Source organism: Falco biarmicus, chromosome 5, assembly GCF_023638135.1.
Source record: "Falco biarmicus isolate bFalBia1 chromosome 5, bFalBia1.pri, whole genome shotgun sequence".
NCBI lineage: Eukaryota > Metazoa > Chordata > Aves > Falconiformes > Falconidae > Falco > Falco biarmicus.
This window is the reverse complement of record NC_079292.1, coordinates 62,997,642-63,023,272: the sequence shown is the minus strand read 5'-3', so window position 1 is coordinate 63,023,272 and position 25,631 is coordinate 62,997,642. Positions and strand designations below refer to the sequence as shown.

Here is a 25,631-nt window from a genome sequence, read left to right as displayed (position 1 = left end):
TGTCTTCATAAGATGTTTAACTTGCATAAACGTGGTCGCTTCCTTATGACCTTCCTGGATACTATTAACACAGCTGTGATACTGTGCTGTAATGTCATACAAATCAATCTTATGCATCCACTGTTGATAGATTACATGATGACTGTTAACTATTTATCTGATATTTTTCAATTGATCCCAAACTTTCAGCATCCAGGTTCCTTACAAAGTGTAAATAATGTCAGTGATCTATACAAATACACAGTTAAATTGGATTTTTTACTATTGTCACTAGCTTCAAAGGAGCTATGCTGATTTATGCCAGTTGACACTGGCCCAAAGCCTCAGGCTCAAATCCAGAGGGTTCACAATGGAGAGTGACTTGTAGCCTAAAGGCAGAGGACAATCATCTCTGCTGAGGCAGGTTTTGATTTAAATGTGTTAGGAAGGTTTTTCAGGTCTTTTAACTACTTTTAGTAATTGTAATGTTGAAATTGTGACGTTGAACCGTTGCAGCTTCTCCTTATTTATTTCTTCATTGTCATTGAAAATAATGAAAACTGGATCTTTAAAATCCTGCTAAGGCAGGTAAATTGTAATTAATCACGATCCCTTCATCAATAACTAGTTATTCAATTACGTTAAAGATAATCTTGTTTTCAGCGAATATCAATCATTAAATGAACTATTGTTTATTTCTAATTCCTAACATCAACACTATTAATTCTGTAATTGCAAGTGTCATGAAATGGCCACAGCATAATAAACCATACATGCCCTATAACCTCCATATTAAATCAGAATGTCATACTGACAGATACTGTAGCATTGCAGATAAGTCACCCTTTTTGCAGCCACCTTTTTCCAATTGAAATAGCTGGGACTAAATGAGAAATAAATACTGTCTGTGTCATAGCTAAGCCCATTTGGAAAGGTCTAAAGAAGCAAACTAATAGTTAGCAGACTGATAATTACAGACATTTAAAAATAGATACGTAGCTATTTATGCTGTCTGGACCATTAATAACTTTATTTACAAATGGAATAAGGCTCAGCTGGGAGAGCCAACCCCTATATGACATTTCCTTGTTCAGTGTGGGAGCAGAGGTAGCTCTTATATTTTTAACTAGTAGAGATTTCACCAGAAAATTTTGTAGCAGACATTGTACCTGTACGTGTCTACAAATAAAATGATGGAGGTTTGAGAGAGCATAACTGTGCAAAACAAAACTGGTACAGGCTATTCATTATCCAAACAGTGCAAACAAGATGAGAATATTTTACTGGCAAACTTTTTATTTTTTATATTACTGGCAAAAAATTAATACACTGGCAAACGGGGGAAAAAAAAAGCCTATTGCCTTGTAAAGGACCTTGTAATGTTTTGCAATGTGCCATGTTCACACTCAGCCTGTGCTGCCGTATGCTTGTCTTTATGAGCTTGGGAACGGCCAGGGAAATCCCTGCTGTGGGCTGCTGCACAGGTCCTGCATCCTTCCCGCTCCAGCATGCTGTGGTGCCAGGCAGGGTGCTACCAGGAACACTATCTCCACTCAGTGCAAGGGGGAAAATGGGGCTCACAAAGATTTTACTGAAGGTTTTAAAGTTCTGGTGATGCTGGACCTCACCTTCACCAAAGTAAGAGCCACCCCAGGGTAGGAGTAAGGAAAAGGATGCATTGATGCAGCATTACCAGCAGTTAATAATCTAGGGGCTTGGGGGGTGATTCAGGTGAGGTGGGCTTGCAGGTGGAGCAGGTTTTGCCTGGGTCTGAGCCCCTAGAGCTCAGTCCCAGCTGCTTGGTGCCCACAGTACCAGCCCCAGCAGCACAGATGAGGAGGCGGTCATCTGTTCAAAATCTGGTGCCAGTGATCTTTTAATTCCTCTGTGAAATAGAAGTAGACATAGCCATCAATGCCCAGCTTTGCTGCTTCAGCAAGGCAAGCTGTTTATATTATTAAAAGACGGGTATTTGAATTTGCAAAAGCAGTTTTCCCCTGTCTCATTCAATCTTTCTGCTGCAGCAGTTTCGGTCACTGAGCAGGGTCTCGGTGTGTTGTTAATGGGCTGTCGTGGAGAAGGCTGGTGGAGCAGAAAGGAGGTGAGGGGAAAAGGAAGGGCTAACCCTTTTCCATCCACAATCCCCATCACCCCAAGCTGCCCTGCCAGTTGCCACGTGGAGCAGCCCTGTGCTTGCCAAGAGCCGTGGGGGCCGGTGTGCAGCCGCCCCCCGTGCTGGGGCACCTGGCGGGCTCTGGAGCTCAGACCATCCCCTTCTGTGGGGGCAGTGGGCCTGCTCAGCAGCAGCACAGCCGCTGGCCGAAGCAGGGGTGTAAAGAGGTAGCCTCTCAGGTTTATCGTGCTGCTGGTCTCCTAGATGAGATGGCATTCATCACTCTGTTAATGAGGGCTTAGCACTTGCTCTGGCCTGCGCTGCTGTAGTGGCAGGTGTCTGTCCCGGCCCCCGGTGCAGGGGGTGCATTGCCTCTGTGTCCGGCATCAGGTTTGTACCTGCTCAGATCCTGTGTGGTGAATGGGCTGGGTTAAACTCATGGGTCGGCTTTCTCACTCCCTGAACTAGCCAGGGCTAAAGCTCCCATGGGAGGAGCCTGGGTGGTTTGCAATGGAGAAAGGCTGCCTGCTGGGGCTGCAGCTATCCCCCAGTTGACCTGGGGACAGCCCTGGAGACCTCAGGCAGGAGGCCCACCACACCCAGCCCTTCCTCCTGGCAGGAGAAAGGTGCCAACAGTGACCGTGAGCAGAAGCCTGCATGCAGCTTTGGCTGTTGGCTCCTGGCAGTCAGACTCTGGTTGTACAGCTCCGAGGGGAAGATGGTAAGATTTCAAGGGGTGTAAACCTCTGCCATCTCGGGTTTCTGGAGTGTGTGAGAAGTCACCTAGCTGAAAAGTTAATGATTGCTGAGACGTCCCTTAATGCTCTCCTCTATGTGGTACATGCCATTTTGGTGCTGTTGGTGTATCAACAAGCAACAAGGGCTTTGTTTATTAGATTGATAGAGCAGCATGTAGTTTAACTGCTTAATCAGCAATACTGCTCGTGAAGCTGTAACAAGCTTGTCCTAATAGCTGCACCCTGCTAGAAGCTGAACGGTTATTCCCGAGGAAAAGAGAGATGGCTGCATGGCAGAGTGACAAGTCAAAAAGCAGCCCCGCCATGCCATGGCTTAGTTTTTATGTAGGACATAGAAACTGGAGTGGGTGACAGAGATAACGGCATCTCCAGAGTCATAAGATGATGTGAGCCAGCCTTTTTGTCCATGACTGCCCCTATTACCCTGTGCCAGCTGGCACGCAGATCATCTGCAGAATCATATGTTTGACCAGCCTTCCTGCTAGGAGAAGGTGATAACTTGGGCTGATTTAGGGGGAAAAAATCAGTAAAGAGCACACTGAGCAATACAGTTGTTTTCTTTATCAGCATGGGGTTTTTTTTAGCTGAAAATCTTGTTCCCTTTTGATTCAGCTTTGGTGTGCACTAAGACCTGTCCTGTGGCATCCATGATGGTATAATCATTTAGGCTGGAAAAGACCTTTAAGATCATCAAGTCCAACCATAAACCTAACACTGCCAAGTCCATTGCTACACCATGTCCCTAAGCGCCACATCTACACATCTTTTAAATACCTCCAGGGGTGGTGACTCAACCACTTCCCTGGGCAGCTTGTTCCCATGCTTGTTGTTGGGGTTCTCAGAAAGACCATAGGAAACATGCTGAGAGGCATGCTGTTCGTCCTCCTCTGAACAGAGAGGGAAAGGCTGGATTCTTGTTTGGACAGTGGATGCTGGCTAACATCACTTGAACTCCTTGTTGCTGACTTCTTAATTTCTGACTTGGCCTAAGACCACAGCCTGTTCATGTGGTGAATGGATCATGCTTATATTACTCATGCTTTTATATGGATGTCTGAGAAGGGCATTAGGGAAGAGAACATATTATTATAATTTTATTGTATCTCCTACTTTTTCATGATATTATGGAAAGTTCATAATAGTATTTCAGCATCATCCTACACAAATAGTATTTAGCAGTGGTATTTTCACTCACAGTGCTTAAAGTTAGGCACCTAACTCTGTATTTAAGCACCTAAATAGGTGCCTAAATTCGTTAGAGGGACTAACCACCAGCAATCTCCACTAACAAGAATGAGAGCTTTAGGTGTTCAGTGCCCTTTAAGACCAAAATATTTATTTATTAGGGTTGTCCTAATCTGGCATCTCATTTTAAGCATCACTTTTTCGAATGTGGTATGTCATTGCTGATTTTGTCATACTGATTCTGCAATCGGCATCTAACTGCAAAAAAGCAGTAAGTAAGTGTCAATGCAGTTTATGCAGTTATCAAAGACAGTTGGTGTCTCTTTGGGGCTTCTGCTTAAATCATCCACTCCAGGAAACACAGTTCACATGTTTAGCAGTGTTAATGTAAAAAATACTGTGTATTTTTGAATTAAACCAGGCCCTGAAGTGTTTTCTGGATCTAGCGTCACTTATCTTCCCCATCAAGGTGCACAGCAGTGAGTGCGGCCAGGCTGTTATTGCTTTTACTGTATTCTAAACACGCACAAGCGTACACACACATCTGTATCACCAAAATCTGGCAAAATTATTTGTTGTTGTCTCTAAAAAACAGTAATACTCTCATACAATGTGCAATTTATAGGCACTAGTTTTTGCTGCCTCTTATAAAAACAATTCATCTCATTGCAGAATGTGTGCTTAATTATAATTTTCTAATGCCCTTGAGTTTTTTAAAGTAATTTATTGCTCAAGTGTACTGTAGCCAATACTATCTGGTGACAAAGCAAGGGAATTAGCTTAAGGAACTGATTTTTCTAGCACTGAACTTGTGATCTGTGACCTTACACAAAACATTTTACCTTTTCCATGAGTCAGCTTCCCCATCTGTTTTTTAAAAATTGGCTGGAGATTACCAGGTGAAAGGTGCCATATTTTCATTTTGTTAAGCATCAGAGCACTGGATATATTCAGCACATTATTTATAATGTACAGCTCTGCATTTGAAACACCTCATCATATTTATACGTTTAATTTGCTTTTACTTCTGCTGTTGTTGCTAAACATAAACCCCCACAGATTAAGGACATCGATGTTCATAGTAGTGTAAGATGTATCAGTGATTTAACCTAAACTTAGTGGTATAACCAGTCAGTTCTGCCGGTGGTCTTAGGGCTTGATCACAACAAAGCAGCATGAGGAGTGAAACCCATTTTTCTCTTGGCATCTGGTTCTGACCAAACCAACTTTAGCCTACTTGTGCAGTGGCCGAGGATCATGGGCTGCATCCACGTGGTGTGTGGATCTTGTCTGCGCTCTTCAGTAGCTCCAGACACCCTTTATTGGCTACACCGAGGGGGAAAAGAAGACAAGGGTGTTGTGTGTGATGGGAAGGAGAGAGAGTTCAGCTTTTCTCTCCAAAGACATGAGCTTTCTCTAGTTTGTGGCAACTTCAGGGAGCCTGCTAACAAATCTGCACTGCTGCTTGTGTTGCAGAAGGCTGTGGATGTCATGTCAGTGACTGCTTTCAGAGCAACCCCAGGGGCTTTTGAGTGAAAGTTTTCTCCAACTGTTGACATCTTGGTGGCCTCAGAAAGCTGGCCCCCTATGGCTCATAGTGGGTTGTTGCCTGATTGAGAGGAAACAGGGTGTTTAAACAAACCACTGTTGTTTTTCAGTTCTTGCTTGCATTCCTGCTTAGCTGTGTATATAGCATATCACATAATGCATCTACATCCTGTGAGGCGTATGTAGTTGACAGAAAAGTATCTTTGATGTGAGTATGCAAAAAAAATCCACTAATTTTAGCCAAAACTGCCCCAAAAACTTTGCTTTGCTGCCGACAGCATGGAGATGTTTTGTTTTACAGCTACAATGTGAGTATCATCAGGGGAACACTGTGTGCCTTGGGGGTACAGATAAACGCCTGACCCTGCTTAAAGTGTGTGGCACACTACACCGGGCACATGTCAGGCACATTTGTGTGTTTGGCACCATGGTACCAAACCATGTGTTATGACACATCATTCATATCCAGCTGACCATGGGTCCAGCAATAATGTTGCAATCACTGGTCCTGATCTCTTCCTGCCAAATAACAAACACAGCCTGTCCTCCCTAAAAATAGACATCTTTCTTACTGCGCCATAATCCCAGTGCCAGCACCAGAATCATACCTCTCCACAGTCTGCTTCAAGTCTTAAAATATTTTTCTCCTACTTTCTTTCTGGCCTAAAGCACAGTTTGGGAAATCTATTAGAGCTATTCATTTTGTTTCGGGGAGCGCAGGGGTGCTAGTGTTTTATTAACACAGTAGCTCTGCTCAGTGGCAATGTCTGGTTTTCAGTGAGGTTTCAGAGGGTTTTTTTACTCCATTTTCCAGCTGTGTTGACTCAAGTCATAAGGCAGTCAGCCACTTGTGAGAGTGAAGTCTCCAAATACTTAAAGAGCTGAGATATTCTTTGAAACTCCTGAATCTTGGAAAATTAGGGCAGAATCTGACAATACCAATTTTTCCTCAGGAGGCTTCCAGCACTCACAGTTCTGGTTCCAGCACGGACCAGGAAATTAAAAATCACATGAAAACTTTTGCAGCACTTTCAGGATGGCTGTAGGTTAGATCTGCATAAAGGCAGAACAAAAAGTGCAGGAGGGAGACTTAGTTTTCCCAGGTCATTTGTGTTGTGCTGTTCATGTATCCTGAAAGATGATTTACCCTGCTCGAGAAAACTTGTAAGTCAAAATAATAAAGTCTAGGTTGTCTAGAGCAAAGAATGAAAATGCAGCTTTGGTGTCAAGGCATTATCAATTCATTACGCTTACCTGTGTCCCAGCAGTGGGGCCAGCCAAGAGACAGATACTCTTATAGCTAACACCGGCTGCGTGTCTGATGTGCATTATAAATCCCATCCCTTTGAGACTTTTGTAGCCAGGTGTAGGTTTGGGCTCCAACAGGGCAGGGAATGAGTGGCCAGAAGGATGCATAAAACATGCTTCTCCATGCTGCTCGCTGGCCGTCCCGCTCTCTGCTCCCCAGCACAGCTTGGCCCCCAGCCTTCCCCTGGCCCCAGACCTGTGGCACCCTGCTAGATCTCAGGGAAAAGCTGAGGTACCTGAAAAGCTGTGACTCCTGATGAGGTGGCTCCCCTACCACCTTGTCCACCATTGCTTCTGTCCTTGCTACCTTTTCTCCATCCCATGGCACCTGCTGTTTATTCAGCTCTCTTGTTTTCTCTCCTTTCACTGCTGCTGCATTATTCAGCTTTTCTTCTCTGGCAGTGTTTTTGCCCCCTCTTCCACCTCTCAGCTCACCACACTTCTCATTACAGGAGGAAAACAGTAAGCCATGCGATATTGCCTTGTAAGCCACGACTAATGGCAGAATGAAAAGAAGAGGAGGGAAGGCAGCTTTAACACTCAGCATCTGAAAATTAAATGTTTGGTAGTTCTGGGCTGGTCAGTTTTGTCAGAGGAACTCTGATGTTCCTTGTGGCTGACCCAGTTACCTGACTGAAGCAGGGGACTGTACCAGCTTGGGGTGTGGACTTTGAGCCCAGACTCTACCTCTTTGGCACTGCCCAAGCACATTGCTGATGCAGCAGAAATTTGCCCAGCATTAAGCTGGTGTAGGTGGTGTCCACCGGCCACGATGCCTTGTGTTCTCAGTTTTAATTATGTTGCCCAACTTTTGCCCTATTCTCAACCCTCATTTTTTTTTCTGAGAAAAAGCCTAGGCGAACCTAGGAAAATCAGTCTGTGGAACAGGAACTGTTGAGTTGTTTTAGGGTTAAGTTACAACTGAGTTGGTTTTTTCCATGCATGGTTTTTCTTTTTTTTTATTTTTTCCTTTCCCAGACTGCTTGAGTCCTAAATTCCCCCTGTAAATCTGCTTTCTGTACCATCAGTTCTCAGAACAATGCGCAACTTGATATACCTGATAAGAGTTAACATGAAAAATGAATAAATCATTTGCTACTCCCTTTTCTTTTTTTTGCTGTAACTGGGTGTTGGTCTATAAAATGAAGGAAGTTACACTGAGCAGGAAGTTTAAAAATGCTTAGACAGATGTCATTAAAAAAAAATAATCAAAATTGGCTTCCTGCCAAGTGACTGTAATTAAAATTATTCTTCTTAGTGAGAAAAAAGCAGATGCAAAGGGAGGTTTCCTGTCTCTTAAAGTAGGAAATATAAATAACTGTTAGTCTCTCCTTTGTGTGTGCATGTTTCTGTAAGTGTGCGTCTTAATGTAGGACTCTGTTGCTGATTTCTAAAGTGACTTGTATTTGAAAACTTTAGTCAATACCTGGTGGATGGGTGCTTTATTAATCTATACTTTTTTGGGTCTTGCTTTTAAATTAGACCTTTGTTGAAAAATAATGTATAGAAATTGAAGTATATAAATTGCCCTTGCTGTATTACAGATTACTGAAATGGCTGCTCTTACAGAAAAGAACAGTAAATTTCCTTGTACGGTGTTGAAGGGAGAACAGGATGTGGGTGGGTGTACACGTGTATATAGCTGTACACATTTATATGCATCTTATAGCTGTAGCTGATAGCTATATTAATTTAGAAACCAATGCAGTCAATGCCATGCAACTTCCTAGCATAGATGGACGTATACAAGTATAAAACTGCTTCTATCAGCATAACTTCTTTTTCCCTGTACAAGCATCTTTAGTTTGATATAATGCCTTTATATTATAATTTAATTTTGTTCTCATTACAAAGGTTTCTCATCTGATACAATTACACAAATTCTGCAACAGTCTATTAGCCAAATTAGGCAAGCACAAGAGGTGTGCTCTACATCTCTTTTCTGTCACGACTGTTTAAAAGGGCACCATTTCCTTCTCCCTCCTATGCATAGCTAGTTAATGACTTGCAGAGGTTGAAGAAATCCTGTAAGTCCATTTACCACGGTTTTCTCAGATGTTGCACTGAAGTTTGTAGTTTTGTTTCTTTTTAAAAATAAGTTCCTTTTGCAGAATATCAGACAAGGCATGGGCATGTGTTTCAGTGTTGATCCGTGAGAACTGCTAGATGGTTGTGGAGCAATACGCCTTGGCAGTTGCTAGGGCTCTTACCTAGCACATTAGTTTGTTTCTAGTGTGTTCCATATACCTATCTGGATGGGACATTGTTAGCTGTTTTTAGCAGCCACACATTTACACTGCTCAGATGAGGTTCTTCAACTGCGTTGAGATATATTATAGCACAGATACGGTTCTTTGGCAAAAGTGTCCTGGTAACTGTTTCTTCTCCTCAATGCATTGGATAAATGGGTTCAGTGAAAGGAGTCAGTAAAAGTGCGCTTGTGCTGACATGGGTTTTCCTGATTTATGATGCTGTCTAGTGTTTTTAAGTAGGCTGTGCTTGAATTTACCTCCCCTATGAAAGTAAGGTTTAGCCCCAGCACCGTTCTACTGATCAGTACATACTGCTCTAACTTACACCAAATGGCGTAACACAAATACGCTATACGAATAGCACAGAGTATAGATGTGTGGGTGCAGGGCCTCGATTTGATATGAAGCACTTGCAATGAGGAGTAGGAGACAGCAGTTAGGCCCCACAGTGAGTTTTGGGCATGATGACCACAGGCAGGCATACCTCTCCTTTTCCATGAGTGCACTACAATACAGAAGAATAGCTTGATTTTACTGCTGTTTTCTTCAGGACTCCACAACTGCTCAGCTTCTGTTTGTGGGCTGACTGGTCTCAATGCATCAAGATGTCTGCAACAAGAACCACCACTTATATTAATAAACCTGAATATCAGAAGCTGGATGGCAGGCTGGTACAGTGTGTACTAAACTTTGTAAACAAACCTTCATGATTCTGGCATCTTTGAATGGTCCTGGAAAAACTTTCCTTGGAATAGATAGCAGAACTTGCTTCTGTATTTTGAGCTGCCAGATTATCTGGCAAGAGAGCTGCTAAAAAAAAGGTTACAAGAACAGCTGAAAAAGAGCAAGTACTTGCCTGCTGCAATCTATAGAGCAACTGGCACCCACTGAGCATGAGTAACAGTGATCTGAAAACATGCAAGAGAAATACAGACATGTACATCCTCTGGGTGCTGCAGTGCTGTGAGAGCCAAAGAGATTCTTAATTGCTCAGAGAAATATAGAGGGACTAGTCCGAATGGATGAGTAGTGTGGGCTTTGGAGGTGAGGTCAGGTTACAAAAGCTATCCCCAAGAACGCTGCTGGAAACTTCAGCAACAGCTAAACTTATAGCTCTTTCGGAAAACGAAACAGAAACATTTTAAACTCACAATCCACTTTACAGCACAGCCCAAGGCCATAGGTAATCCATCTCTGCCAATCCTAGGGTGTCCCCTGTAAGCACATGTTTAAGAACTGCATTACAACAAACAACTCTGTGCCCTGAAAAGAGATTTCTGTCTCTGTTGAAATCCAGAGGCCCTATGAAAAGGTAGGGAAGGTTAAAGGTACAGCACAAACCATGAGAAATCCCTTGCTGTTCATCCAGTCCTGCCTCTGTGCTCTTCTGGGGGGCAGTTTGCCTAAATCTCTTCCAGTTGTGTTTGCAGTTATGTCTGCTACTGCTAGGAGAAGTCCACCAAATGTGCCTTTCAGAGAGGTCCCAGGAAACCTGCTGGAGAGGTTTCATTGCTTCTTCCCAAGTGGGAAGGGGAGCCATGGCAGGATTAAATGGCCACTTCCATGGCAGCACCCACAGCTCCCAAGTTCTCATCTGATGCCCTAGGCTTTGAATCAGCAAGTGCTTAAAACTCCTGCTTTACTTTAAGCTGCTGAGACATTACATGGAAAAGGTAAGTCTCTGCCGCTGGCAGCAATGCCTTCCTCGCATGCTTCCCCCATTAGTGGCATGGCATGTCTGCATCTGGGGGAATGTGCTGTGAGGGGAAGGGAATTGGGCAATTTTTATTTGGGGCAGGTAGAGGGAAGACTGTCCCTTCTTCTACTAAGAGTGTCAGAAAATACACCCATGTTTTTCACTCTTATGCTGCTCTGCTGAAGATGTCTTCCAAGCAGAAAAGGAAAGCAATGGGGTTTTTTGTTGGCATTTTGGCAAAGTATTTTCATGAGTATGGCTGCCCGTTGAAGACATCTGTTTAAGTTCCCAACGCCGGATAACAAGCAGATCTGTGCAAATGTTTGGGGCTGTGCTTTTCATGCAGGTTCACTTATGTTTCGTACACATGAGTCCGGGGACGAGTCACAGATGCCATGAGCAGGCCTGGCCAGTGCTGTCAGCTGAAACTCTTGTTTTGTGTCCAGCACATGGGGAAGAGATTGCGTTCCTGAGGAGCTCTTTTGAGGCGTGCTAAGGAAAGAATAAATCTCTCCACAATGGAATTTATTCTGAGTGAATTATCAGGGTTAAAAAAATACTCCATTGCTTTCAGCTCTTATCTTTGTTTACCATATCGCCAAGGACTGGTGCCTTTGTGCCCTAATACTGAACTGTCAGCAAGAGGGACAGGAAATGCTGCCTTCTCTATAGGCTCAGCACATAGGCTTAATGAGAAGAATAACATCTTAGCAGCAGTTGTTGGTTTTGCTCCGTTTGGTTTATTCTCTTTTGTTGTCTTACTTCAGCAAACCTAGATAATCTTAAGAGAAAAGCCTTTGTGCCAAATTCATGCACTCTGTAATTTAGTGACCTTCAGATATTTAAACATTATTAAGACCAAGTCAAGCTGACAAAAGAGCCTATATCCTTTTCATTTCCCACCAAGCCGACCATGCTGCATCCTGTCTGGAGCCTGGTCGCGCGCAGCATTCTCTGAACATGAGCCATCTTTCATCTCAAGCAAGGAAGGAGCATACCGACACCAAGCAGAGCTCCGGCTCTGTCCCTTACGGTGGTAATGCTGGCTTTGCAGGAAGCCCCGCCACTCCTGAGCCAACTGATTAATAACTCCCCTTAATGAAATAAGAAATACATGGTGGAAAAAATAATCAAATAGGGAAGTCCCATCCAGGCTGCAGCAAAGATGTGCTGGTAATGCTGCATCTGGTGGAGCGGCACTGACTTGTCCTGACAGCCTCCCCTCTGGATTTTGGGGAGCATGGGACATGAGAGTGGCATGAGCCTGGCTTCTTCACCCTGACACTGGCTGCAGGAGCCCATCCTGATGTCTGCTTGGGGAGCACTTTTGGTGTGGCTTCTCTTCCACAGATCCCATAGCAGCAGCAGTTTCCCTGAACAGTTCTGGCTTCACAGCTTGAGAGGGGAGAGGTGCAGGGATGATTCCCGTGGATCTCAACCTCTGTTTGGGACTCAAGAGCATTGCAGATAGATAAACCCTGAAAGCATATCCCTCAAAATTCAAATCACAGCTATTTTTTTCCAAGCAAAGGTAGGCTAAAAGTGAGTTTCTTTGCCTGTTTGTTGCTGGTGTATGGGTAAGTGTGTAACACCCATTACAACTTTTTTCCCCCAGCAATTGCACATCGTAAAGCAAAGCTTTAATGGCAGGTCAAGTTCACTTCTTTATTTACACAGAAGGAATGTGTAAAATTTCTGTTCGGGTAGTCCATCCACAATTTTGTTGTTCATTCAAGATTTACCTTTATTTTGTACAACATCAGTATTAAATTTCAAGAGTAACCTTACCCATGACTTAAAAATTAAAAAAAAAGCAAAACAAAAAACCAAAAAAACCACCCCATCCAAAAAAAGCAAGGGAGTTACTGTTAGTACCATGTAATGATCAGGCTTTGAACAGGAGCATCATATGCTGCCTGCCTCTGAGCATGCCAGCAGTATCCACACAATCTCATGATTAAGGTTTACCAGTCTTATTAAAACTGCTGGAGGAGAGGAAGACACTTTCCCAAATTCACTTGGAAAACTGCGTCAGGACTTGACCTTCTGACTGCGAGCCTTGTGGCTTTGCCACACAACAGCTACTCCCTGTGCTCCTCCTGCCCTCGAAATAATGTGCCTGGAATCTGACCCCGCATTTCCCGCTGTCACGTTGGTATCAGCTGGAGATAAATGAAGCCTTTTATTAACTTGTTCCTTGCTTTGCAGGCTGCTTTTCTCTTCTGCTCTAAAGAAGAGCCAGTGGTGATGTGGCACTGAGGCAGAGCTATGTACACACACTGTCAGCACAGCGTTTGTAATCTACTGGCTGAAGCATCTCTTGTGGTAGAGATGAGACAAGACTCCATTATAAGGAACACAAAAGGAATTTTTCTAGCAAGTCCACCGGAAGCAGGGAGCAAGTCATCATCTTCCCTGGCTTCTCAGCTCCCAGCCTGCGTAGTACCAAGGAGCAAAAGTGGTGACGTGCATATGCAGAACACAAAAAAAAAGTCTTCCCACATCCTGACCTAGATAAATAGGCCCTGGCATGAATTTTCTGACTTCGCAGCACTGACACTTTGCATCTTCTGAGATTTAAAGATGGTGCTTTTTTTTCAAGTCATTTTTATGCCATTTCAAATTGATGGATGTGTTACAGAAATATACCCATGCATACATGTGTGCGCACATGAAAGAGAGGCCAAAAGTACTAATACCAATCTCTCTTACTGTGCCATAATGTGAAATGGGAAGTGAATGTGTTAGGAAAAGCAGTAGTTATGGACAGAAGTGCAAGATGTTCTGCTTTTCTGAGCTGCATCACAAATGCCTTGGGAGCGAAGGCAGGGAAAACCGTGAGGTTGCTCTAAGTTACGCTGGCAGAAGGCAGGTCTAAGTATGCAAGAGGTGCAAAAGGGAATCATATCCACTTACAGTTTTTCCCAACGTGTTTCTTACAAGAGGTGTAACTCAGGCAGAATACGATCCCAAGTAACCTGCTTTCCAGAATCTTTTCCTTCAGAACTGATCTAATTCCCCCGCCCTTTTTTTTTTATTTATTTTTTTTGTGTATCATAGGTATTCTATGACTGGGACTACCAAGATGTTGTGTGATGTTATTTAAACTAAAGCAGCAAAGTCAGGATAGCAGCAACGTGCCATTGGCTTTGTGATTTTCCTGCTTGTTCACTAGAAAGAACCGTATATTTCTTTACACACATGGAAGTCAAAGAAGTAATAAGCACCCTTCATGAGTCAGATAGTCTCTATTTATATATCAGAGTACGTGTGGGAAGTCCTGTTTTTTCTCTGGTTTTTTCTTTCTGATTTTCTTTTCTTTTTTTTTTTTCTTTTTCTTTTTAAATTAAATTTCTTCATTTAGAGTCACACAGCTGTCTGGGCTTCAGCCATAAGATAAGTGGATCTGTGTATGACAGCAGTAACCGAAATTTATCTTTCTTTTCCCTCTCTCCCCCTCACATCCTCTCTTCCCCACCCCCACCCTCTAGTACCCAGCAGAAACAAAATGCTATATATAGACTAAGCGGTTCCCCCCCCCCCCCCCCCCAATTACTTTGTCTGCATGTTTCAATTTCGTTCTGTGTCAAGCTTTGCCAAGGTACCAAGCTTGGCATTTTCAAGAGGAGGTTGGATTTAATCCCCGAGGCCCCTCTTGCAGTAGCAAACACACATACCCCAAAACGTGCTACAGAACCATGGGTACTCTGAAGGGTAGCTCACACTTGCATGATGTTTTTTCACATGAAGTTCCTGGTCTTGTAGACTCTTTTCCTTTTTTAAAAGGTCTGTGTCATTCTAGCTGAGCGCTAGCAGCAGATGGCCAAAGGGCAGGCAAGGATGGCCCATGGTGCTCCGTAAATGGAATATTACCAGCATCCTGCCATCACCCTGCAAGTCTGTGGTATTTGTTTTGTATTCTCTCAAGTCACTCGACATTGAAGTCAGGTGCATAACCAGAATCTCATCTTTATCAAAACAAAAAACAACCAATTAAAAAAAAAAAAAGGAGGGAAAAAAGATTTCTAGTTGAAAAGGTAAGACTGGAAACATAAATCCCAGTCAGAAGCTAAATGAAGTTCAAAATATTATTATTTGTCATAAATCTTATGTGTTTTCCAGCCAGTTTCTAAGTATGTTGGGGCTTCACTCATCATGTTTGAGCTTTTGGGGTTAGCAATATTCTGAGTATGCCTAGCTGCTCTCGTGTGTGTGACAGGCCCTTTACAGGAAAGGCCTACAGCTGTGCTCCATCTTTGTACTCTCAGAAAATCCCTCCCCACAAATTAGCCCATCTATAGATATCTACAGATCTCTGTGCCACAACTTGTGCTGAAAAGGGCAAAGGATACCATCTTTTATTATTTTATAAGGGTAAAATCGCTAGTGAACCCCCTGCAGAACGCTATGCAGTTTATGCACTTTTACGGCAATAGAAGTGCTCTTTTGTGCTGAATGATTCAACAAATATGGCACTTTGTGGGTGCCACCTTTGTGTCTCAGTGGCATCTGAATCATGTGGCCTCCATGTCAGGGCTGGCTCAAATCCAGGTAGGTACCACTGTGTTGGCCAGGTTCCCCTGCACCCCAGAAATTTTGTGACTTGGTGCAGGATAGAGCTTTGAAAAAGAAGAAGAAACAATAAAATAATGGGTATTAAAGTAGTGTGGACATAAACGAAATGACAGCACAGAGATGAGATGTGGGGAATTGTAAAAATAAGGATATCCTTTGAAATACAGAGAGGTAAATGAGTGAGGTGGCCAGGCATTGAGGTAGGAAAGGGTCAGGTTCAAGAAAAAAAATAATTTTGGGAAGCAAGGCAAAAGGAACAGGGAATTGATCTTCACACCAGGATCATTGTGGGACTGTGAGGTAATAAATAAATAAAGGACAAAGCAGCTTACTCATAAAACAGAAGAAATCATGAGAAATACTTTCCATTTGCCTTCCCTGTAAAATCTTATATCATCCTAAAACATGCTAGAAATGACCTTGTTCAGATTACAAATGAATTCTGTATTTTCTCACTGCTGACCCTGTGACTTCATCCTGCAGCTTTTTGAGTTGTGCTTTTTTTTCATTTCATTCCCGTGCTCTGACGAGGGCCAGTCATTCAGCAGGTGTGGAGGGGCTTCCTACCAGTCCCCCAGCCGCTGCACTTCCCAGGCTCCGTCCGTCCTCAACTGATGCGAATCGGCACAGTGCCTCTGATGGATTCAGGTCTGTGCTAAAGGAGACCACGAAAGATGTGGCCTCCTGAGCTGAATGCTGTTCTTTATAATCTCTTCTCCAATATGCATCCTTAAATGTCCGAAAGACCCAGGTCTTGGTTTCTCTTCTTGTCTTCTCTTCAGTTTTTGTCGATGACTTGGATACTGATAATAGCAGAAGAATTCCAGATAAAAAAATTACATTTCTGTTTTTACTTCCTGGGATTAAGGGCAGGAAGGCTGTCCTGGGGGAGATCCCGGTGGAGATTTTCCACTGGCCTTTTATTGGTTGGAAATGTTCCCAAGATTTGGGTAGAGTTTGAGTGTCATTTCAGAGGTCCAGTTGGCCCTCAAATAACCTACTGTGCCTATCAGTGTAATCAGGACCAAGTCATTGTGTGAAGTAAATCATAAACAGATGGACAGCCCTGCCATGGGGCTCTACAAAGGGTAGGGGAAAGCAAAGACACAAAACAGTGCCAGAACATGACACCACGATAGCTTCACTAAATCTAAGCGTGAACAGGCTTAGGGAAATTTCTGTGTTCCCAGATGGAGAAGAGATAGGGTAAGGGAAGAAAAGGAAAGAAATCCTTGAATAGGCATCTGCCAGGATTCGTCGCAGACAGCTTTATCTGAATATCTAGAGAGGTTTGTCATAGGATAGTGTCATGGTAGCAGACACCCCTGCTCACAGCCAGCTCCCCACTGAGCTTGGGATAGTAGGTTTTGGACTGGCATGTAGGGTTTTTTTAAAGATACTCTTCATGCATTGGACGGAGAAAACACAAAAGCTGTTTCAAGTGCTATCAAGTTTTTTCACATACCAACTGTAAATTGCTTTGTTGTACCCAAGGCAGTCAGCACTTTCCAGAGGGAGCAGAAGAGGAAAAGGCATTGAATAGCTTTGGTCAGAAAAGAAATTTTTCCCCTTTCTTTCTCCTTTTTTTCATATTTTCAGCTAAAATGTGAGAAGTTTCAACAGGAACAAACTTTTCCCTCGTGCCTTGTAGAAAAGCCATATGCTAAAATTGGGAGCTAGGACTGGATGTGGCTTTTACCTGTAGATTTTACCTGTATTAGGTAGGAGATGAAAAAGTCTACAGCAAGGAATTGGAGCTTTGACACCTGAAAAGCTTCTTTATTTCTTTACTTTTAGTACCATCAGTTTCTCAAGTCAGGCTGAGCCTTGAGTTATGATCTTGGCAGCTAAAAACAGACAAAGCTCCTTTTTGTTTAGGACATATTTAAATGCTATGCTACAGATTTCTTTCTTTTTTGGTCATTTTAAGTCTGTGCATTCAGAGCAGCATTTGCCTGTTTACTCACCGGAGTCACACAGAGGCTGAAAAAAATCAGGCTGCTTAGGAAGGCTAGAATTGGTGGGTGCCCAACTCCTCAGGTTGTAAATTGTTGGCCTCAGTCTTCAGCACCTCTGCTGGCCCCTTGTGTACAGGGAGGGAGTATTTACCAGGAGCACCTCACACATACATTTGGAAGATGATCAACTAATTAATGTTTGCTAAACGCTTTGCAGGCCTCAGGGGAAAAACAACTACGGAAAGGCAAAGTTTTATTATTGTACTGCACCTAATGTACATAAAATGTTTTCAAGGCATCAGGCACTACATAAATGTTGTGTGGTATTAAAACTGACCTGCCCTTGTCAGAGCAAATAATAATTATGCTGAGTGATGGGAGAATCTTGCAGTTTCTTTGCTGTGAATGTTTGCCTGTTTACTAATTCAGAAAAGGTATCATCCAGCAGCTGCTGAAACCAATGACAAGCAGCCACTGGCTCAAGCCCGTCTTTAAGTATCTGCAGAAGGGTGAATTACTGAAGTAATTTATTTTGTGTAAGGCTCTGCTCTCCTCATAGGCGGGACTGTGCTCTCTAGGGCATATTTACCCAAACTGCATGCCTGGGGCTGAGGCACCTCTCAGTCCGTAAGGCTGCCGAGTGCATGAGGCCATAGGGATGAAGAATGACAAAAGAGGACCTCACTACATAGCCCATATGATGGCCTCGATTTGCAGCATGAAAATGCATGCTGATGCCTTTTAATATAAACGTAACATGAGGAAATGAACATTTGATTAAACTAAACACACGGGCCTTTTATATGCAAGGCCCTAATTTAAAGCACTGTCACCTCCATACAGAAAATACCAGCTGGAGCAGGAATGATTAAATTAAATCCTCTGGCTCTTATGTGATACCATGAATGTCTGCTGAGAGGGGAAAAAAAAATCCTTCCTCTTTATTCCTGTAGATCTGCAGCAGCCACCAAGGGACACTTCTATAGCAGGAAGGATTAAGTCTTGCATGAACTTCAGTGCTTAACGTGCTTTGGACTGGTGACATGCCCTTCGGACAGACCTACCCCATTTTTATAATTCTCTTTCTCAGCCTTTTGGGCCTCTGGCAGTCCTTTCTCCTGTTTAATTTCCTCCTTGCCTCCCTCCCACTGGGATCCTTCACCATTCAGCATTTCTGCCACCCAAGTAGAAATTTTGATTGTGTCAGACAAGTGTAGAAAGTGTAGAAAGAGAGACTCAGTGGGCTGAGGAGAGAACTGGGGGGGATTTCCTGGGGGCTGAGTGGTTTTTAAGGAGGTGATAAACAGGCAGTCTCTGCCTCTGATGGGTTTAGCCGGCTACAATGCATGGCCAGGGATTATATCACATCCACAAATAGCTGGAGCAAGGCACACATTGCACTCAGGAAGGGAGCCACTTCTGGAGAGGAGCTGCTCTTCCCCACCAAACCTAAGTCAAACAAAATGGGGAAAAAAAAAAAAAAAGTACAGTGAGGGTAGTTGTGTATTAAAAGATGCCTGGCCAGGCACTATCAGCACACTGGGGACCTGCCTCTTCCTTTGTGCAGGAGAGCACCCAAGATGCCCAGTCTCACTCCCAGCTATTTATTTGCTTTTTGTTTAAGAGCACCCACATCTCTTGGCATGGGAATCTAGGACGAGGTGGAGTTGACAAATTTACAAAACTGAGATTGAACCAGATTTTCTTTCTCCTTTCTTTTTGTTTGCAGCTTGCCTCATAAAGAATTTCCTTAGTGATTTTCTTCTCTTTTCCTGCCTTTTTCCCCCCCCAGATCTTCTACCTGATGGCACTCATTCTGTTCTTGCTGATCACCATGTGTCAGTAGTAATGTAGGTGGAAGAGAATTTCTGACTGTTTTGGTTGCAGCTTTTGTGTTTATCTGTTTGGGTTTGGGACACTGTTCAGTTTCAGGAAGTATTTTTATCTCACAGAAGTTTCCTTGTGAACAGCGATGCTACGAAGACCTTGTTTTAGCACTGCGAAAGCTACTGGAGGTAATGCAGGTCTGTCTTCTGTCAGGAGCTGAAGTCTTTGATTTGAGAAGCAAAGTAACGTTAAAAAGAGTCAACATTGGTGTAACCTTATACTTTCTGGCTCTTTCCCCAGCACTCTTAGATACATACTTAGAACCGCATTTTCCTCTGCCTTACACTGATACAACCCCAGGGAGCTGCGTGGATTTGCACCAAAGTAACAGAAGGAATTTGGCTGCAAGGTCTGCGTGTAATGTGGTTATCAGCGCATAACTGGTGTGCCAGCCTTTCCCACCACCCCTGAACTTGGCCTGTGCATCGGCACCTGCCTCTGCCTGTGCTCACACAGCTTATGTGGCGGTGGACCCGGCGAGAGGGGGACGTGAAGGCTGGAGTTAGAGGAGGTGTGAGGGTGACCAGCAGGTGATTTGAACAAAAGCCTGTAATACACCTGTAATACTAAATTTATTTGGCACACACGGTCTTTAGGAGGAACTGGGAGGAGTTTGAGATGTCTGAAGCACCAATTGCTACTGCAGCTTTGGAAGTGCTTCAATGAGCAAAGTAACACTGCCAAACCCAGCAAGCAGCCACCAAGGGTGGGGTGAGAGCCCCAGCGCTGCATTTCCATTTGAATGGCAACACAAAGCAGATGAGAAAGGTGGCAGGTAACCCAGGTGGAATCAAAAATAAAGGGAAAGCTTGAGAGTACGTGTTTTGGATAGTCTTTTCTTGCTTCTGCAGAAAGAGGCATGAGGGCATGGAGCTGAGGATTTGCTTTAATGTTCATTTCTGAGAGCATGTGAGAAGACACAATGCTGCTGGTGAGGCTTTAGCGCTACCTACGTGCTGTAAGGATTCAAGAGGAGAGGTGCTAGGCAGCTCAGGAAGCCTCTTGCTGCTGCATCTTAAGCTGGAAATCAGGCTTCATGTCTTATTTTTCATTCCTAAAACTTGTTCTCAATTCTATAGTCAAGAACTTTGTATTTTTCTAGAAGATACCCTTCTATAGGCCTTTGTCACTGGAAATGGCCAACAGACACTTGGTGATTTTAGGCTGGCTCTTCCCTATCTTAAAGCAGTGTATCTTAAAGCAACACCTTCTGCCATGACCTGCCTCCTGGGACGAGTGGGACTCGGGATCTTCAGGATCCTGTTTCCCCAGAAGCAAGGGCTGGCTCTGGCCTGGTGCCATGCCTCGGAGAGACATCTCACTTGGCAGGTGCAGGCTGGACTGCAGGCAGCAAAAAAGATTTTGCATGAGGACTACTTTAAGCATTTTTTTTTTTATTTGGTCCAAATTCTGAGGATAAAGCCAAGAAATTTTACTTCATCAACTTTGTCCCTGTTTTGCTGCCTGACATTGTGGGGAGGTTTTAGTTTGGTGCTTTACAGGTATTCCAGCATGTTGTTGTGGAAGTAGTAAAACATGAGACAGGCTTTCTTTAAGCCAGTTACTGATAGGTGCCTGTTAATCCTTCCCACCCCTTTTTTCCTTCCATTGATCTGTATTTTGAGTGCTGTCCTGTCTGTAACCTTTCCTTTCTTGATATGGTTGTTAGCAAGGTTGTTGTGGGGCAACCCTAATGTGAGGTGGTATTCTTGCATTTCTTCTCCCCCTCCCAGGCTGAGCGTCTCACACAGGCTTTGGTTCTGTTAGGAGACAAGCAGCTCCTAAAGGTGACCAACAAGAGGTCAAAACCTGAGGCAGATTCTTTGATCTATCAGCAGCTTTTGATCCATTTGCTCAAGAAACACTATTGACCTGTTTGTGAATCCTAGCTATGGCTATGGTGTGAATATCTCTTTTGGCAATTCGGAAAGGGGGTGGATGGGAGTCACTGGGAACGATTCTGGCTTCTTTGACTCACCGCCTCATATCCTATTGCTAGCCAAAGTCTGCATTTCAGGGGGGAGCCAATGTGGGCTGTGTAGCTATGCATACACAGATAACACAGATCTGTATCGGCAACGAAGCAGATCTGCACGCCATCCCTCTGACATGGACTTTGTCACATTCACACCTGCCCATGAGGCGTTTGATTTGGATTGCAATTTCTCAGAAACTGCAGCCGGTTGGATCTCAGACCATGACTCAGCAGCACTAGTTATGAGGAATGTGGTCTCTGCAGCCTTTGCTGCTTCCAAATTGATTTCAGGTGCACGTCACACTCTGTCAGCTACACAAAATTTTCTCTTGATTTTTTTCATTTCTGGCTGCTGAGCACCACCAGACCATGACCAATACGATAAGTGGAATTCTCTTATTCACCGATGTGTACTTGCATTATGATTCCCAAAACAGAGGTGGTAGAGGAGGGTCTGTGTCTCGCTCATCAGCTACTTTCAGGAAAAGTTAGTATCTCATCTTAAACTCTCACTGAAGATGGGATCGTGCTGGACGTTGTATGGAAGCAACTGAGGTGCAGGCATATGTTCCGTTCTGCTGACTTGGCTGTGGTGATGCTAACCACAGCCAGCAAAGAGGAGTGAGCAACTGGGAACAGTAACATCTCAAACTGAAGCAGAAAGATTGGCCAGATCTCTCCTGTCAGCACTTGGATTCCCTTGGTGTTCATTGAGGAATTAAAAGTTAGCTGGGGGTGGTGGCAAAAAATAGGTTTGCCTGCCTAGAAAACGCTAAAGCCAATACTGAAAAGCAGAGGTGGATCTGAAGGCAGTTATTTCTCTTAAGGATTTATATGGGGATTAAAACACACATCATCCTTGCAGTGCATAGGCAATTTTATAATCACTGCTGGTATTTCACCTCAGGGTACTCTGTGGGGTGAAAAATTAATTTCCCACCTTTTTCTAAGGAATAGAGGCCTGGGATTTGTTGTCAGTCATAAAGGAGAGTTTGTGGCCAAAATTCTGGACCTCAAAATAGATTGAACAGTCTGATATAGGTGAGGGTGTACCACCACATCTCCAGGAATCATGCAGAGAAATGCCACAAGATGGTACATGGCCAATCGACAGGAAAAGATACTACAAGGCTGTGCAAAGCAGAAGATAAACTGCTGTGCAAAGCAGTGGCTGCAAAATTAAAATATACATACAATGTGGTGCTTCCTTTCACCTCCCACATCTCTACTTGTCACAGAAAGGAATCTCTTAATGAAAAAAACACTAAATCTTGAATAGGGGGCAATGTAGACAGTTGTGGGTTTTTTTGCAGGAGGTTAAAGTGGCATCTTTGCACACCACCCACCCCAGCAAACCTGCCAGCAGTTGAAAGATATAAATAGGGCCATTTAGGGAGAAAAGCATATTTAAGTTCCTTTGAAATGTGCTTGGCTAAAGGAATATTTTGAAGAGAGGGAGTGGAAAAACAAATGGAAAATATTTTCTTTGAAAGGGGAAAAAAAATCAACAAACTGTCCTTCCTAAATAGAGATACTTGGCTGGTCTGTACTTTATTCAGCTGAAGGTCAGACCTTGCAAACAACTACTAAATTAGGTCCAGCTACTTTGATGCTAAAAGCATGGAAGTGCCAATAATTAAGTTGCATCAGATGTAGGAAATGACCAATGTGTCTGCCATGCTTATGATAGCAGAGCTCACTGTGCTGCCATTTGACCAACCCCTTTTTCTTTAGGTAAGAAAAAGGAATTTTCTTCTAAGGAAAATTAGCTGGTTTTACACCTTTGTTTTGTTTTCTGAACTGCTAATCCCCTGAAGGTATAGACCCTATTTGAAAGAGCAAATCAAAACTCCCATAATTTGGTGTTGTATTATTTGTTGATGTATGGTTTGATTTAGTGGCTACTTATTATATCAGGTTACCATATAATTATCTTAATTATTGACTCCAGAAGTAAGTAGAGGCATTACAAGAGAGACAGGAAGGCCCAATGGAAAAGAGCATGGCTCAGAGAATTGAACACATCACAGTGTGCTCTTCGCTCCACCACTCATGTACTCTGAGCCTGAACTCTTTCCTCAGCCAGCCTGGCTACGAAATCAGGAGGGATCACAGGGACAAGACTCAGATGCTGACCCAGGACTCAAAGACATGCAGGAGAGCGGTATAAAAAGGACAGAGAAAAGTTCTGAAAGAGAGATGTAAAATTAGCAGGAAAAAAATGAATACACGCCAACCACAGTGTGCATTTGCATCGAAGTGTGGAGCACCTGTATGGTCGCAGAGGAGCAGAGGAGCATACTTTTGCCACAAAGGCCTGAAATGTGAGTCTGATCACAGTTCATTTCCAGCCTCTGCTACTGATTTCCCTTGTGAAATCAGGTAGCCCTCAGATCCCTTTCTACAAAACAAGGATGACAAAAATCATCCTCCTGTCTTTGGTTTTAGTTGTTCAAATTATTGGAGCCATTTGTGGCTTTTACTCTCCTAGTCCTTCATTTGATAACCATCGACCTAAGCCAAAGGTTTGAGTTAGTAGGCACTACCGCAATATAAGAGCATCATTGAAAGGCTGTCAGTGCAGTCTATACTTTATGTATTGATAATATTTGACATAAACTGACAAAATATTTAATCTATTGACAAGCTGAGTTGCATCTTTCTCCCTAAGAAAGGAGCAGACGCACTGGTTCTGCTCAGCCTGTGCAAATCACTTTCTCTGGTCTTGCTTCTCTTTCCTATGCCAAAAAATGGGGATAATAGAATGTATCTATTTCCTTCCCAGAAAAGATCGGTTAATGTGAAGTGGTGCATGGTGGCTTAGTGCTGAATAAGTGGGATACCCTAATCCAGCAAGGTATCCTCGTTCTATTGTATGCCTTTTCTGCATACCATCTGGAGTTGTTCTTTGCTTAGTATTTTCAGTATGTACCATATGTTTTTGCATGAAAATTCAATAAAATATGCATTATACATGAAAAGTGCTGTAGTAAATAAAAGAAGGATGGAATCCAGTCCCCTTTGTGAACGGCAGGGGCCCCAAATCTTCATAAAAGGTTTAGTCTAGTCTGACGTCTGTGCTTTTCTCCAATTTACTCTGTGTCAGTCTTTAGGAGATGCTCCAATTTAAAACAAAACTCTGCTTTCCTGATGAGGTTATTAGATGTACTTTGGCTGCCCTCTGCTGAGAGCACTGAATAAGACAGGGAAAACGTCCTCTTCCCAAGGAAGAGAATAGGGAGAAATTTTCCGTTTGTTCATGCACTAGAGTTGTGTCACTGCTGCTGGTGGTCGTCTGCGGTTCTGTGTCTCTCACTGTCTGTTTGCTGCCTGTCAGAGGGCAAAGTCTTCTGAGCTACAGACCTGTTTGGGCTTGGTGCTCACCACTCGTTGTCAAGGGCTGGGTGGTTTTGTAGACTTAGGAAATGCGGGCACAGGCATTGCCTGCCATGCAAAATTAAGCAGCATTACAGCAGGGGGTGGCCACGGGAGGAAACAGGCTTCTCTCCCCAGGCACTGTTGCAGTCCTGCCGGATGGGATTTGAGCTGTACCTCAACTCTCTGCTCGGCAGAGCAATTCACCGCTGCGTGCTGTTCCTCATCAGGATGTTGGTTTCTCCCAGTGCCACCTCCCACCCCTCCACAAGCATCACAGCATTAGCACTTTGCTTTATTTCTGTAACTGGGAAAGGGCAAAGGGTTTGCTGCAGCATCAACAAGTATAACTGTTTATTGTGAACAAAGTGCTCCTGCTCTGCTCTGCTCTTGTCTTTCAGAACAAACAAAGGTCCCGTGCAGATTTTAGAGCATAAAGCAATAGCTCTGTTGTAGCTATTAATGCTCTCTGTAATGCCGTTTTTAATACTGCCTAGCAAGTTGATTTATTATTGTATCTTCAGCTGGGCTGTGCACCAAAGCGTTCTGATGATGAAGGGAATGTTATACACACATTTAATTACTGCCCACATTTTTGTATAATTTTATCATTTACTGTTTTAGATGAGACATTGAGTTCTTCTACAGGAAAAATGCCCAGTAAAAAATAGATGATTTAAAAGCTAATCTGAGATGAGTTTGGCACTTAAATGTGAGAAAATGTAATTGTTCCTTTCGTGCTGCCTTTTCAGATGGTCCCTGATTACCAAAATGTACAAGGACTCCCTTATCTGGACATGGTGATTGCAGAGACATTACGCATGTACCCACCTGCATTCAGGTATCTACCACCACCACCACCACCACCACCACCACCACCACCACCACCACCCCCTTATTCCACAGGGTAGATCCCTAGCTCTATAAAATGGAAATCTGCTGTTGGAAGACCAATGTGCCCTTGGTCTCTCTGCCAACATCAATACCACTTATGCATTTGAAAGCTAGAATGTGGCCTATTG

The 25,631-nt window shown here is 43.5% G+C and overlaps 1 protein-coding gene across 3 annotated transcripts in view; it reads left to right on the top strand.

The window, feature by feature from the left end:
* TBXAS1 (thromboxane A synthase 1) overlaps positions 1–25,631 on the top strand; it is a 230,966-nt gene that overhangs the window by 197,521 nt on the left and 7,814 nt on the right. For all 3 annotated transcript variants that reach the window (XM_056342010.1, XM_056342008.1, XM_056342009.1), the window contains one exon: positions 25,362–25,450. In XM_056342010.1, coding sequence (XP_056197985.1) covers positions 25,362–25,450 — 89 coding nt within the window. The remainder of the gene's footprint in view (positions 1–25,361; positions 25,451–25,631) is intronic.